At 41.7% G+C, this 16,168-nt stretch overlaps 1 protein-coding gene across 1 annotated transcript; it reads right to left on the bottom strand.

Moving 5' to 3' along the window:
• Positions 1-215: 215 nt before the first annotated feature.
• On the bottom strand, positions 216-15,946 carry slc25a10a (solute carrier family 25 member 10a). Its single transcript, XM_048245165.1, has 12 exons — positions 15,702-15,946; positions 15,305-15,425; positions 14,679-14,798; positions 3,277-3,391; positions 3,099-3,147; positions 2,791-2,832; positions 2,625-2,668; positions 2,054-2,124; positions 1,825-1,917; positions 1,500-1,577; positions 591-647; positions 216-454 (listed from the first exon to the last, which is right to left on the bottom strand). Exons 1-12 carry the CDS (start codon positions 15,710-15,712, stop codon positions 347-349), a joined length of 909 nt encoding a protein of 302 aa, XP_048101122.1. The 5' UTR covers positions 15,713-15,946; the 3' UTR covers positions 216-346.
• Between the last annotated feature and the right edge of the window lie 222 nt (positions 15,947-16,168).

Below are 16,168 nucleotides of genomic sequence, written 5' to 3'. Positions count from 1 at the left end.
TCATTAATATCAGTGCATGTAACAGGACGAAACAGGCAGTCAACAGTGGTCTTCATGAAATGCACAAACATCGTTCAACTTATCCAACTGCCTCACCATAGCCTCAAAAACTGACACCATTAGATAAACATTACTATATGCATCACATCCCAAATAGTGAAGATTGATAATGTATGATAATGAAGCAGAGATCCATAGAGGTTTCCCCAAAGTATATGTCCGTTTATGAATAGAAAGTGGACCAACAGGGCAGAGTCTGTCTTCCGTGGAAAAGGCAGGTCCAGCTGGACCCCAAGTGTCCACAGAGCTGAGGAAGAGGGATGAGGATAAGGGTGAGGATGAGCGCTCACGTCGAGGTGATGACCCTGATCCCAAAACGCGCACGCAGCTGCTCCAGGAAGATGAAAGTGAGCACGGTCTGAGGGATCAGTCGGATTGCAGCCGGAACAAGACCCTGAGGAGAGGAAGCATGCTTAAATCCCAGCCTGACCATAAGCAAGTACAGACCGAAATGAACAGAAAAGCAGAAACAAAGGGACTGAAATGAGAAATGTAGGATGTGGTCAAAATATGTAGTCAGAGATAGAAACCTTGTAAAAAGCCCTTGGTCCCAGTTTCGCAGTGTCCAGCAGACAGTGGACCACCCCCTGGAATTTCAATACATGGTTCAAGATTCTAGAAATTGTATTTACCATTTGTACAGTTCGATGCATAGGCAAGAGTTTTGTGCAGAGCTGTATCTTAAAGGTACATTACAGTATACTATGCAGTTTCAGGTATTTTTCAGACAATTTGATGGTAAACAATAATAGGCAAATCGTTCACCTAGGACAGCTATACAGCATAGACGTAGCGAGTCCCTACCGAGAAAACCAGCCATGCAACTTCCAAGAGCGGTGTCCTGCCAAATCTCGTGAGAATCATGAAAAATACCTTGTCAGTAGATATAGCTCTTTGGAGATAGTTTTTGCCTGTTGTTAATCCTTCACCTTCACAGCAAAAGCATTTGCATTGTGTACAGGGGGGATAAGTTGCGAGACGTTTGCTAATTACAACAGCAGAGTAACATATAAATACATCGCGACTCTAGAGGGAGCTCTACACACTACCTAAACCTGCATAGTATACTAAACCTACCTAAACCTGCATAGTATAATTTTGATGGAAAATACATCAAAATTCTGATTGTGGCTTCTTAAACTTAAATATTTTCAGCTGTACCTACTCCTCCATGACCGTGAAAAAAATATATTTGGTATGTGGACAAAACAAGGCATTTTTTCCTGGCATTTTGTCGATCAAACAACTAATCGATTAATCGAGAAAAATAATCGGCAGATTAATCGACTATGAAAATGATCGTTATTTACAGTCCTAAAATAAATGTGACTCATTTCAATGTGTCAAACATACAGGTCATTCAGATTTCAGATAGGGTAGGCCCGAATCATACTAGCAAATTGTGATCTAAAAAGGATTGAGTGCGCATACACACTTACTCCATATTCCCCTTTTGAGTTCATCAGTCTAGTCTTCAGCACATCCAGAGGCTGGCAGAGAATAGTAGCGCAGCCGCCCTGCAGGAAAAAATATTTTTCATTCAAGAATATGACTTATTTAACTATGAAGATTAATAATATGAATAAGGGTGTGGTCATATCAGGGCGTATGACAAACTGAAATCACCATTTAGTTCTTATGTTATGAGATCGTCCTACTAGCCATGGTACACCCAAGTGTTTCCATCTTTCATGTTCAGTACTTTTAAATTCAAAACAAAAAGATTTAGCACAGTTGCTATTAAGTGGAAGCCTGCTGACTTACGGCTATGAGGCTGGCCAGGAAGTGTGTGACAATGTTATCGCTCATCATTCCCGAGCCCAAAACCAGCTGTTTGGCCTGGTCATAACACGAGAGCTGCGTAGACCAAAACAAACAATAGTAACAATGTTAAACGATGGAGACAATGGTGAACAGGACTGTTTAATAAACCTCTTTCTACTTAACTAATAAAACCAGCCTTGATGTACTCGAGTAAACAGTAAGTCCTCACCTGTCCAACGGTGACGAGAGCGCCTCTACTGGAGGCCATGGTGGCCCCTGAGAACAGCTTCTTAATGCCCTCTAAGAGAAAAACAGCAATACATTCACTGAGAGCAAGTATAGTATAAGTATATATACTCTTTTGATCCTGTGAGGGAAATTTGGTCTCTGCATTTATCCCAATCCGTGAATTAGTGAAACACACTCAGCACACAGTGAACTGAAGCACACGCTAATCCCAGCGCAGTGAGCTGCCTGCAACAACAGCACCACTCGGGGAGCAGTGAGGGGTTAGGTGCCTTGCTTAAGGGCACTTCAGCCGTGCCTATTGGTCGGGGTTCGAACCGGCAAACCCTTCGGTTACAAGTAAGCGCTAACCAGTAGGCCACGGCTGTCCCAAACAACAAGACAGAGTTTGAACAAAGTTGCAGTAGCGTCAGACCAGACGCTAACTAAACAATGTTTGCAGTTAGCGGCTGAGTGCATGTGTTTTCTTTCCCAGCTAACTTAAAGATGAACTAAATTAAAAAAAAGTTCTGAAAAAGTTGACATTTTCACCCTAACCTCGTTTTTAGTCATACCTTCTCTCCAGACTCGAAAAAGGCCATCCAGTGCATGAGCATAGCTGAAGGATAAACCAATTTAACATATGTTAAGTTTTTTTTTTATTTCTCAGAATACATATTTAAAGACGAGTGGTCCAGTTGTCAAGTTAGTTACTTGTCAAAATGTCATTTCAAGACTTACTTTCTCCTGAGCTTTGGTGGCAGTTTAACATCATTTTGCATCCTGTAACATGAAGCAATAAAAATGGCTAATTAAATGTGGTTGATTTACAAGGATGGCTGGACGGAGATACGCAATATAAATTGGTTCTTGAAATAAAAAATGTATCGGTTTTATGGTATTGTCCCAACTATACATCTTGTATGTACTGGTATAACTCACAATATCAATATACTGCCCAGCCTTATAATCAATTAAAAAAAAAAAAAAAAAAAATGAAAGAAATAATGAAGCTTGCTCTTGGATGTGATGCCATTATATCAACTTACCTTACATTAACCATGTCTGCAGGTGTACCAACAAAACCCCCAGTCAGTCCTGTAAGGGACAAAAAACGTGGAGAAAAAGGAGGAATGACTGACATGAAGTTTCAGTTGTCTCACATCACAAATGGTTTGTTATGGAAGTATGTACTCCACTACTGAGTTTACTCCAGGTCCAGCATACCTCCGACAGCAGCTAGTAGAACCTTCTGGTAGAAGGGCATGGGTCTTCCGGTCTCACTGCCCATCATGTCACGTACAGTCTCATAGATTGCAAAGCGCGTCAGGGAGTAGGTGAGCTGGGTAAGGGACAGACAGTGCTCGTTAATTTACTCAATCACTGATGATGAATTTTGTGATGATCACTGAGCTGTTTAGGGTTACCAACTATTAAGGCCTTAGCACATAGCGGCCGACATAAGTGCACCGACACTTGCTAAACACATCAGTGGCGTCATTTTTAACTGGCAAGCATTGGACATCTTGTGTATTGGAATCTAATGGGACCAAATGTCAAAAGCGTGCACCCCACTCATGTCAGTCAGCTGTGTAAAGCATGGTTGTTAAGCTCTGATTTGGGTAAGAGAGGTAGGTGTGTGTGTGTGTGTGTGTGTGTGTGTGTGTGTGTGTCGTAACCACTTGGCTCGGAGTCAGCATGACATGAATGGGAGACCACACCAAAGTATATTTTAAACAAAAGTATATTTATTAAATTCTATATCTACAAAGTCAGTATGTGTAAGGCAAAGCAAACCTGTCGTGTAAGTCATCATGTGGATGTGTAGTGCAAACGGTGAGTGAGCAGGCCTGCAGCCAGCACTGCCGAGAGTGTGAGCATGAGTGTGTGCACAAGAGAGAGACAGCCAACTGGAGAACACTGGTTTTATCCACCCTCCAATTAGGCCATCAATTAGCCACTTGGGTAGAACCTCCACAGCTCCTCCTGCAGGCCAAGACAGCCGGATGTTGCTGCCAGGTGTCAGCATAGGACACCACATCATACAGATAAACTGCGCACTCCTCCAACTCGGCAACAAATCTTTATTAGGGCTGTAACGATATGCGATTCAAAACCGAAATCGCGATACTCATATCCACAAACCTGTGTCGCGGTGTGAAAAGGCAGAACCGCGACACATCCTTTCTAGTGTTTCACGCAGTGCTTTGCAGCTTACACGGCTGCATAAGCAATGCTTTATTTACCGGTAGCCTACGTTGTCCAAAAAGTCATAAATAAATCATAATTTCATACCTCTCATTGTAGACTAGGCCCTATGTGTTCAACAAACCCCCTCTCCTTGCCCCGTTCAATGGACACGCGCGACTCGGCCAACACAATTCAAATAAAACATTCACAATCGTGGAAGCAAGGACGCATAGAAGACGACTAGCTACATGTAAATTACTATTAAATCTGTAGACAAAGGAAGGTTCTCCGCGCTTCTGTCGTTTAGCGACAATCCGATGCAACCAGGCCAGGACAGATACTTTAGAGCAGTAGTGTTAATTTCGTCAGACGAGACGAGAGGAAATATGTTCGTCAACGACCTTTTTTTTCATGACTAAGACGAGACGATGACGAGGCGTCAGTAATGTCCTGAAACACTGACTAAGACTATCTTAAGATGCATTATTGTTGACGAAAAAGCGAGACTAAAATGTTTTTTGCATGAAATAAAAACTAAGATAAAATCTCCCTTCATGTTCGTCTACAAAATGAGAAGACAGAATATCTAGCTGTTCACGTTTTTCAAAATATTCGAATGAGTTCATATGCAACAGCTTTCCTGTAGGCTAGTCTACGTGCTGCTGCTGCAACCTGTGGCTGCAACACGAAACTACATGGAACAAGAACACTGGAGATTTCTGCCAGAGTTAGCAAGCTAACTACCTAAGCTTTATGCCACTGCTACATACCCAGAAGTTGGCGCTCTCATACAAATTAACATCCCCCCAGAATGTCCATACGAAAATGTTCAGCATGTAATGTCAACTATTCATCTAGTTAGACTGATGATGCAAAGTTTGCTAGCAAGTAAGCTAATATAGAAAGTTAAGCTAGCAAGTTAGCTATGGCTAAGATGGAGAGTCTGTTTGGGGAATGTGTTGTGTTTGGGCGCATATCGCCATCTAGCGAGGCGGAGTAAAACATTAATACATTGGCCTTCGACAGTGTTTCTCAAACTATTTCAGTTTCAGGACCACTTAACTAACCCTAGCTAAAAAAAAAAAAAAAGATTAGACCTACTTCAACAGTAGCCTATAATTAGTCTATAGGCCTACTCACTGAACCACCTTGCTTATTGTCTTTGCACTGCTTATTGTGTCAGAGGATTCATTCTGTATGATTTAAACTGGCATATCTTACATAGACAGTGTTGCAGAACTGTTTGGATTTAACTACAAGTTATTTGGCAAACAACTCATCTATATTATATTTTACCACGTCTGCTCGCGGACCACTTGGTGATCCCGGACCACACTTTGAGAAACACTGGTCTACTGAATATGACAGTGGTCCAGTCAAATCTTTTACTGTCTATGGTCAAATCCCAGCCGAGCTATAACTGTAGCTCGACTTACCTGTGCATGTAAACATACGGACTGACAAAAAATCAGAATGAGTAATTATAACAGACGAGTAGCCCTGTGGACACACAATATTGTTGGAAAATTGAGATGTGTGAAACACTATTTGACTCAAATGGTAATCAGAAATAATTTGTTTTAAAAAAAAAAAGACTAAAATGTGTTGACTAAAACTGACTAAGACTAAGATACCTTTAGTTTTTCTTTTGACTAAAACTAGACTAAAATGACGAGACTTTTTAGTCGACTAAAACTTGACTAATAAAAATGATATTTGAATGACTAAATATGACAAAGACTAAAAAGGACATTTCGTCACAAGACTAAGACTATGACTAAATTAAAAATAGGTGACAAAATTAACACTATAGAGCAGGGGTCCCCAACCTTTTATGTACCATGGACCGGTTTGATTCCCATTTTTTTTTTCACGGACCGGTGGGGGGTGGGGGGGTTCGGGGGTTCCATGTTCTGTGTTGTGCATGCATTACTTGAAAAGAACTAGCTCCAGTTATGTATGAACAGTGAAGGTAACAAACTCTTAAAAATGTGAAAAACGTGAAAATTGAACAATATGAACTATGAAAATTGAACAACTTGAAGCTACATCTATCATGTGTGAACATGCTTAACAAAATATGGTAGGCTAACAAAACATGGGAACTAAACGTGCATTACGAATATAATCAGTGGGAGCCCTGTGCTTGTTTCCCTGCAACAAGAAGGTTCCATCTGGGGGTAATGGAAGACAGTGACACCCTCAGTGTGTTTGAAATGTCCAGTCGATTGCGCAATTTGGTCTTAGTTGCAGTCATTGCCGAAAACCTGGCCTCACATAGATACGTGGTGGGAAATGGTAGCAACGTTTTCAGCGCTTTTACGGCTCTCTCGGGATATTGTGCTTTGGTTTTCATCCAAAAACCCGCCAGAGAAGTTTCCTCATAGCCTACACACTCTTAAGACCACCGTCATTTGCAATTTCGATCAACTGCTCTTCCTCCTGCGCTGACAAGTTAGGACTATTAGGGATATTGACAAATGGGTTGCGGACCCACTCATTGGTTTGCCGTGGATCTTTCTCAAAACGCTCAAACTCATTTGAAAGCGCAACAAGGTGATCGCGCACCAGCTGCGAGAGAAAGGGCCCTGCCTCAGTCTCTCCCAAAACCCCCACTTCTGTTTGGAACATATCAAATACACCCTGATCCACTCGTTACACCCACAAATCAAGCTTGGCTTTAAATGCAGCGACTTTATCTGCCAGTTTAAAGACAGTCGTCATTCTCCCCTGCAGTGACAGGTTGAGGTCATTAAGCAACCCGAATATGTCACACAGGTAAGCGAGTTTTGACACCCAGCCCTCATCATTAAAATATGCAGCTAACGGTGACTTTTTTTCTGTAAGAAATCTCTGCAGCGGCTCTCGCAACTCAAACACTCTGGCCAGTGACCTGCAACCAACCAACTTGGATAGCGTACCACGGTGACCCATTCACCCTCTCTAACAACTGTGCCTCAATATCCTCTGACATATCATCAATTCGCCTATAGACAGTGCTTGCAGAAAGCAGTGAGCTATTTTTTTTAGCTGCAGCCTCCCCAAGGAGTTCATTGCACATGCCTTTACCAGCAGGCAGAATTAACTCTTCCCCAATAGTAAAGAGCTTCTTAGATTTAGCAATCCGACTAGCCACTATGAGGCTTTTAAGCGCCCAGCCACGTTCACCGATGTGGTTGCTTTCGCACTAGTTTTTGTCCTTCTTGCTCGCGTTTCTTGCGCTCAAAAGAACTCAAGGGGTTTGTCTTTAAGTGTAGGATGCTTGGACTCTAGATGTCGAATTAGCTTTGATGGTTTCATTGCTTAGTTTGACAACTTATGCCAAATACCACACATAAAGGACTTGGTGCATGCAAGTCACGGTCTCTCTTGAAACCATATTTTAAATATGACTTCGTCATATTTAAGTATTGAATGACCCCTTCTTTTTCTTTGAGGTATCTGGCTCAACATCGTCAGTGGGTATTATTGCGAATGTGACATTATTGCGAATTAAATTGAGAGTTTATTTAGTTTGCATGCATTTTTTTTAAACTCTTGTCGTAGGCTACGGCCCGGTTAGGAATGTCCCGGCCCGGTGGTTGGGGACCGCTGCTTTAGAGAGAAGGAGAGGGACGCCGGTGCTGCTCAGATGTCTTCTTAATTTTCTTTATTATTTACTAAAAGGTGCAAAACATCATTAACTTTGACTAACGTTTTGATGTGTAGTCACATCTTCATTAGTCCTTGGAGGGAATGGGGGGTAAGGCCCTAATAAGGATTATCAACAGGTGTGATTGAACGTAAAGGGGGCGTTGGCTACCTGAAGATACACCCAAAGCTACCAAGGAGCTACACTTAGTCATTAAAGGCAAATTGGCCACAAACCAGAAAAGTGATAAAAATTATCAACAAGCATACGTATAAACAATCATATATAGTCATACAATCATACAAAAGTGATTGATACATAGTTCCAAATACATTGTTAGTTAGACAAATACGTAGTTAACATTACAAAAATAGATTTACAGGATAGATTTAGTTCTTCATTCAGGACTAGAGGTTCTAAAGTGCCAAGTGCATGTATCCAATAAGCTTCCCTGCACAGGAGTTTTTTGATAATATCACCACCCCTGGGTGGGGCTGTGATTTTCTCAATTCCCCAAAATCTTAATGAGAGCCATGATTGGCCTCCGTGTAATGTCGCGCTATGGCATATGTTAAGTTTTGGGTGCGAATCGCGGTCTTGCGTTCAGATACCCGTATTTTAAAGGAATTATCCGGAGTAAAATGCACTTTAGATCAATTTACGGATGATTGGGAGTACATACGTTGAGTTGACATCCAAATCATGTCATTCGGATGTGTTTTGAGAAAGTTCGATGTTACCGTTTTTAGTCAAAACTCGTTAGCCTGGAAGTGACGCGGGCATATCATTTCGCCGCTACAAAACGCTATTTTTATACCTCTTCTACAGTTCTAAACAACATTACACTTACGTGGTAGTAAGTAGAGGGTCCCTAAAGCCAAACCGAAGTATCCCGAGGTCTTTATGTGGTCGGATAGAGAGTCAGTCAAGCCAGTACCGTTCCGGAAATGTTGCCATCTTTGCTGCCATCTTCAGGGGAAAGTCAGTAGGAGTCGATTGCTGAGTGTGGAGTAACACGCTCTGGAAATTCACAATTTCGTCGCCGTTTTAAAAAAAAAAAAAAACATAGTGCTTTGTTAATGTCAGTTTGGTCATAACCGCGTTGTTCATAAACTAAAGTCGGTAGTTGTACTACAATTTCTTCTAACTCGCAAGAACTGGCCCACTGGTATGTTGCAAACTAGATGAGGCAGGTGATTACTGTCCGCTCTTAATAAAGTATTCCGACTGAGTGGTTTGCGGTAAATTGTGGATTGTAGGGTGTTGTTCTCGTCCTTAAATATAGTGAGGTCTAAAAAGTCAATGGACTTGTTGTTATGTTCCATAGTGAAAGCAAGATAATTTGTGGTGGAATTGGCATTAGTCAAGAAACTAGTTAGCTCATTGATTGTGCCCTTCCATATCAGAATATATCCATATCCCCCATATCCATATCTGGGGCAGCCGTGGCCTACTGGTTAGCGCCTCGGACTTGGAACCGGAGAGTTGCCGGTTCGAACCCTGACCAGTAGGCCACGGCTGATGTGCCCTTGAGCAAGGCACCTAACCCCTCACTGCTCCCCGAGCGCCGCTGTTGTTGCAGGCAGCTCACTGCGCCGGGATTAGTGTGTGCTTCACCTCAATGTGTGCAGTGTGTTTCACTAATTCACGGATTGGGATAAATGCAGAGACCAAATTTCCCTCACGGGATCAAAAGAGTATATATACTTATAGAAGGACATTGTCAATGTATCTGCGCCATAATGATATTTTGGAGTAGAAGGGGTTATTTTCAGTGTTGTGGATATATTTTTCTTCCCAATAACCCATCACCAAGCAGGCATATGAAGGTGCAAAGGCGCTACCCATTGCAGTACGTCCCTTGTAGCTGTAAATAGAATTGATCAGAGTATTTAAAGAAATTATTCGAAAGAATAATCTTGATCAAATTTACCCCCAATGTATCCCCAAGGTATGATGGTACATGCTGTCTTAGAAAGAAATCAACAAACTGCGAGAGAGGCTCAGTGAGGTTCCCTATGCCAGATCCAATGGGTGGTAGAAGAGGGTCATTGAGTCGTTTGTGAATTTTAGGTACTATTATTACCTATTAAATCTGCTTAGCATCATTAGCATGCTGCACATATTTGTTTAAAACTCTTGCATTCAAGTTGACTGATCATCTCAATACCAATGTTTCCCAAAAGAGCCTGTCCCAAGGAGAACAATATTACCTTGAAACTTAAACACACATGGGGAAATTGAACAGTCCAATCAGTAGAATATGATAAGCTAGCCAACTATGCTACTTTGTTTACAATATTTCCAGGCTTCAAGGTAGAGTTGTAATACAATTGTAATAAATATTTAATAACATGTCTAGCCCCCCTCCAAAAAAAGAAATCGAGGTTTGTGTCTAATCGTGGGTCGAAAATCGTGATACAAACCGAATAGTGAGGTTGGTGTATTGTTACAGCCCTACTATTCATGAGTCGCTGAAAAGTGGAAGGAGCAGTCCAAAGCTCATCCTGCTGTACGAATAGAGACCGGATGGTGTAATAAAAGAGGAGATCTCTTGCGCTCGAGGTGTAAGCGGTACTTGATAGTAGTCCTACAAATCAAATTTACTAACAAAACATGCAGCACCAACCTGGTCCACACAGTCTTTTATTCGGGGTAATGGAAAGGAGTCTGGTTTTGTCACCATGTTCACTTTCCTGTAATCAGTACAAAACCAAAAGATGTTATCAGGTTTTATGACAAGCATGGCGACGCCCAGCTTGAATAGGATGGCTTAGCCAACCTATCATCAAGAAGGTACTGGACACTGGCCTCCAAACTTTTCTGTTTATCTGGCGCAACACAATAAAACCTCTGCTGAATAGGCTGCGGTCTCCGATGTCTATGTCGTGCTGTATTAGACTAGTACAGGTTGGTGTCTGAAAAAAGTGTGTCTGGGGAAAAAAAAAAAATTGTTGGTGTATAGTTTCATTATGATATCAATTTTTAATATACCGCCTAATATATCCTTAAATATAGTGAGGTCTAAAAAGTCAATGGACTTGTTGTTATGTTTCATAGTGAAAGCAAGATAATCTGTGGTGGAATTGGCATAAGTCAAGAAACTAGTTAGCTCATTGATTGTGCCCTTCCATATCAGAATATATGCCATACCGGTGTGCCCTTCCATATCAGAATATATGCCATACCGGTGTATTTGATTACACAACGTTCAGAATGCTGTGCCGCGCGACACTGTTTCAGGCGGAACCCTTTTCAACGTTGCGCTTCTAAAAACACACATGGTGCGACCATAGACAGTAAAAGAAAGGGTGCGACCAGAGAATGTCTGGTTACTTCCGGTTACTGGACTGGTTGCAGTTCCTATTGATTCCATGTGAGGGTGCTCGCAGGCGAGTGCAGAATGAATGGAGGTCTATGGAGCTGTACCCCTCAATATCCTTTTCTCGGGATATCATTTTTTGTCTAGTAATTTGAATCTTGCATTCGAAAGGGGAGGCAAAGAAAATACACACTGTTGAGTATAAGTCACTTAATTGTTCTAAAAAGCCTTTCAAACATGTCAATGACATAATTCATTAGCACAATGCTATCGTATTATGGGCAACAACGACCCAACCTGTAAGAAATGAAAAGGACATAAGTACTCGTTCATTCAACTTTAGATCTAAAATCCACATTGAACTTGCATAAACTACAAAATATGTGATTCTTCCACGACAAGCAGGTGAAAGAGATAAATTTAGCCATCTTAGCCGTCTTGATCGTGCAGGACATTTCAGAATGTCGAGTGTGTAATCCATCATAAATGGCTAGGTTCAATGGAAAAGTTAGCTGGACAAATGAAAGAAAACGAGAAGGAGTCAGTAAAGCATAATAATGTTTTAGAACCTTCAAAATTAGAAAACTGATGCAACTGAGATGGAGGACAACTGCACGTAGAGTAGAACGTAGGCCTATTGTCCGAAGGAACCTACATTAAATGAGGAGATATTTGCTGAATGTCACAAAAAGTGTTACAGAAATTGCTTGGCATCGCTTATTCAATGGCTCTCTATCCGAAACACCTGTAGTTTATGGAGGACGAACGAGAAAGCACTCGTTTGATAAATCAGCCAGTAGTAGACAAATAACTTTTAGAAATAATCTGTACTGCAAAAACGAATGTTGGTTTTCATAAAACTTCAAGTTGCCCTATCCCTTTACTCTCCAAACTCTTCACTGCACTGTAGGCAATTAACTGACAGTATGATGGGCTATTTATATTCTGTAGGCTACAATAAACACTTTTATTTTTTCAACTTTTGCAATATTACGCACTTGGCTACTGAACGCAAATCAGCAGGAGAGAGAATGCACATAGCCTACGCAGCGTGTAGCGCAATGTGTAGGCTATTTGGTTACCAACTAACACTGTTAGCCAATTCACTAACTTAAGACTTCAGTGCCATCATATACAACGTTTTTTTACACAACAAATACAGAAAGGATGGAGGCAGCAAAAGTAGAGGAGTCATTTCAGATGGGGCAAGAACAAGGTGAATTTGTATGCTTGTCAAAAACGTAGTCCTACCCTGCATTAGAGGAGCTGATCATCATACCAAGCACACTCGCTGTTTAAAGTCATACACCACTAGGCCTGTCAAACTCGATTCCTTTTAAGGATCCGGGTTATTCTGAGTCACTCACTAAACTGATCCGGGTTGAATGAGTCACTTGAGTCAGTATTGTTAAATCGCAAAGAAATTCAGTCCTACGTTCAAGCAGTGCAGTGGGGTGCTTCATTTCGTTAAGTGCCTTCTCATGTTGGATGTGGATCCTCCATGATTTGAAACCAGGTTTTTGCAGTACTTGCATTTAGCCTTTAGAGTTTTGCTCTCCTGGTCAAAGTGCATCCAAACATTGTTCATCTTTTTGGTGCTCATGTTCAGAAACTTTGATCTTATTGACAGAGAGGGTAGCCTATATTATAATAATTAATTATTTGTTGTTGTTTTGTTAACATTAGAAAAGTTTGCCTAGGTCTAATGCTACTCTGCTACAATGTTTATTACCACTACTACATACTAATAGTAGGCTACTAGGAATCTGTTCTAATAGGCTGCTAATACTAGGCAACTAATATTATTATTAATCATAGCTATACTGTTAGGTAGCCTAATATAATATAATATAATATAATATAATATAATATAATATAATATAATATAATCGCATCAAAACCTCCACCCACTCACGGGAAAGAAAGCAGTTTGAGCCAGACTGTTTATTTATTGTCTTAACCTAGCCTAAGCAATTGACTTATATGTGCCCTCTTATTTACTTATTTACTTACTTTTTTGTTTACTTGAATGTTATGTTTGTCTGTGGACCTAAATTGGTAAAATATGTCTTGTCTTCACCGTGGGATAGTGAGAAACGTAATTTCGATCTCTTTGTATGTCTAGAACATGTGAAGAAATTGACAATAAAGCTGACTTTGACTTTGACTTTCACAGACATAGAAATAGGAACGTAGAAATGCCCTGCAGTGAATAAATTATTATTATTGTTATTATTATTATTATTATTATTACTACTACTACTACTACTACTACTACTATTCTCATTAGGCCTATCATTATTATCACCTTGACACGAGTAGAAATTAGGCTACTTTCGGCTTCGTCTACAGATCCACTCATGACAATGTAGCCGGCTGATTCGACTGACTTCGCACTCATAACAACATAACGTAACCGGGTCCGCCCGGCTGATCCAAATGACCCAGGTAGGCTAGGCTACTCAAGCAACTCCATACAGAGCTTGCAATGTTTCAGACTGTCTTCGCGACCTAATTGCATTTTAAAGTAGGCTATGCGTGCAGAATATATGTTATTTCAAAAGTGAAAGCATGGCTTTTGTTGTGGATTTTCTTTTAACCTTGACGAGGATTTACTCGCTCCTCTAAAGATCCACTCATGACAACGTAGCCGGCTGATTTGGCTGACTCGCACTCATAACAACAACGTAACCGGCCCGCCTGGCTGATCCGACTGACCCAGGTAGGCTAGCCTACTCTCCATACAGAGCTTGCAATGTTTCGGACTGTCTTCGCGACCTAATTGCATTTTAAAGTAGGCTATGCGTGCAGAACATATGTTATTTCAGAAGTGAAAGCATGGCTTTTGTTGTGGGTTTGCTTTTCACCTTGACGAGGAGTTACTCGCTCCTCTAAAGATCCACTCATGACAACGTAGCCGGCTGATTCGGCTGACTCGCACTCATAACAACATAACGTAACCGGCCCGCCCCGCTGATACTAGAGACTCGCGACTCATGGGTTAATTTAAAGACACGGGTGAAAGATCCGAGTGAGTCACGACTCAAACACCTTTATACACCACGGTAAACTAAAACTAAAATGTTACAAAGGTGGCAAAAATAATATAGGGTATTATTAGCCATGACATTACTAGGCTATGAATCGTTCGTTCATTTTTTTTTTTTGGGGGTTACAAACTTATTCAAAATCATCCCCCCCTCTGGTTTTTACACAAATCGCACCCTGGTTAGAGGTCTGTGTGTGTGAGTGACGGCCAGAGGTGTGTGAGTGTGTGAGAGGGAGAGAGAGAGAAGGTGTGTGTGTGTGAGAGAAAGAGCTCTGATTTAGGTTCTGGGTCAGAGGTGAGTGAGTGAGAGTGTGAGAGACAGAGATGTTGGCTGTTGGCTGTGTGTGTGTGTGTGTGTGTGTAAAAGCGAGGCCTGATTTGGGTTCCTGGTTAAAGCAGAGTGTGTGTGAGTGTGTAAGAGAAAGATTTCATCAGACCTGGCGGCACACTGAGGCGCTGAGGCCACTGTAGAGGGCCAGTACGCCATCGCTGCGCACTACGTGGGCGGCCATGCCCACCATCCTGGTCTTCACCTCCTGCTGGGTCTGCAGGAGCACCTTTGGTAGGTCACAAAGAGTGGGGACACTTCTAATACACACAATGACACACACTGAGAAAACACATCACCGCTTATCTACAAATGTTGGAAGTTTGGGATGGCATAATCTATAACGTTGTTCACCGTTTGATACCTAAAGGAAACTCCTGAGGTAGGCAGATAGCCAACATCCAGCAGAGTGTAGGCCTATCACTTACTGTTATGAAATCAACAAGCTGTCACCAATCAATTTAGAGGCATGGACAAAACATTAGTTTTACTCCTATCTGAACAAATTAATTTTGCTAGACAGTTCAACTGTGTAATCCTGCAGTGTGGGATCTGTCTTGCCCTGCTTGCTGAACAGGGCATTAAAGTGAATTTCTTTTCTATTATTAGTGGCCCATGTTGCCTATAAGGAATGCCCTCATGGCGTACGTGCCAGTCACTCTGCGATGGTGCGGCCTGGTCATCTGGCAAGGGCATGTGCTGATAAAACCCTACTTTGTACGTTTGTAACGTTACCTTGATAAGGTCCAGTGGGTGGGTACAGCAAGCAGCGCCGCAAGAGGCAATTCCCCCAAAATACCAACGCGAAATCCGCTGCTCTTGCATGTTGTCAAATGTGTCCCTCGGTGACAATGAACTGCAATGAAAATGTAATCCTTCCGATGCAATTTAAGGCCGCGTCTCCGGACCTGCCTAGAGAATTCCCCCCAAGCCGCTAGGCTATTAATTCACCTCGAGGGTGATGGTTGATAGTAAGTAAGGGGTGTCTTCGGACAAAGGCACTACACTTCAATTGCCTGTAAGACGGGTCATAGCCCATATAGGTCAGATTTAACCAAATAACACAATATAATCACATGACAAAACACTACTCTTTGTCGGCCTGACCTCCATCTGAAACCCCATAACTCACAATGACTGCATGACTATACTGTGAGTTCAAGTCGACAAAGACCACTCGATACGACTTCTTTCCAAACGTGTATGTAATTCGGCTCCACGCTGCCACACATGGGTCGAACTATTGGTTCCAACACGACGTCTTTAGTTGGGCGTGAGCACATGCTCGAGTCTCAAGGAGTGCCTCATGGTCAGCTGTTGCGTTAGTTTGCTTGACTACGGCTCGTCAGAGGGCTCTATCCCCAAGAATGTTTGGACAATTTATGTATTTACAATTATGTAAGGACACTTCAAGACTTATTTAACAGCCAGGTAAGACCATTCATCAAATTTGCAATTCCAAATTAATTTATTAAACATATGTCCTGTAAATTCTGATTCTAGAATACTGAGAAGCATGTGGTCAAGCTCTTGGAGGGACAAGTCTTCCTTGGCATGTGCTGGTTTGCCAAGAGAGGGGGCAGCTGGATTCGGAGTGGA

Source organism: Alosa alosa, chromosome 6 (genome assembly GCF_017589495.1).
Source record: "Alosa alosa isolate M-15738 ecotype Scorff River chromosome 6, AALO_Geno_1.1, whole genome shotgun sequence".
NCBI lineage: Eukaryota > Metazoa > Chordata > Actinopteri > Clupeiformes > Clupeidae > Alosa > Alosa alosa.
Note: the sequence above shows the minus strand (reverse complement) of the source record. Positions and strands in the feature narration are given on the sequence as shown.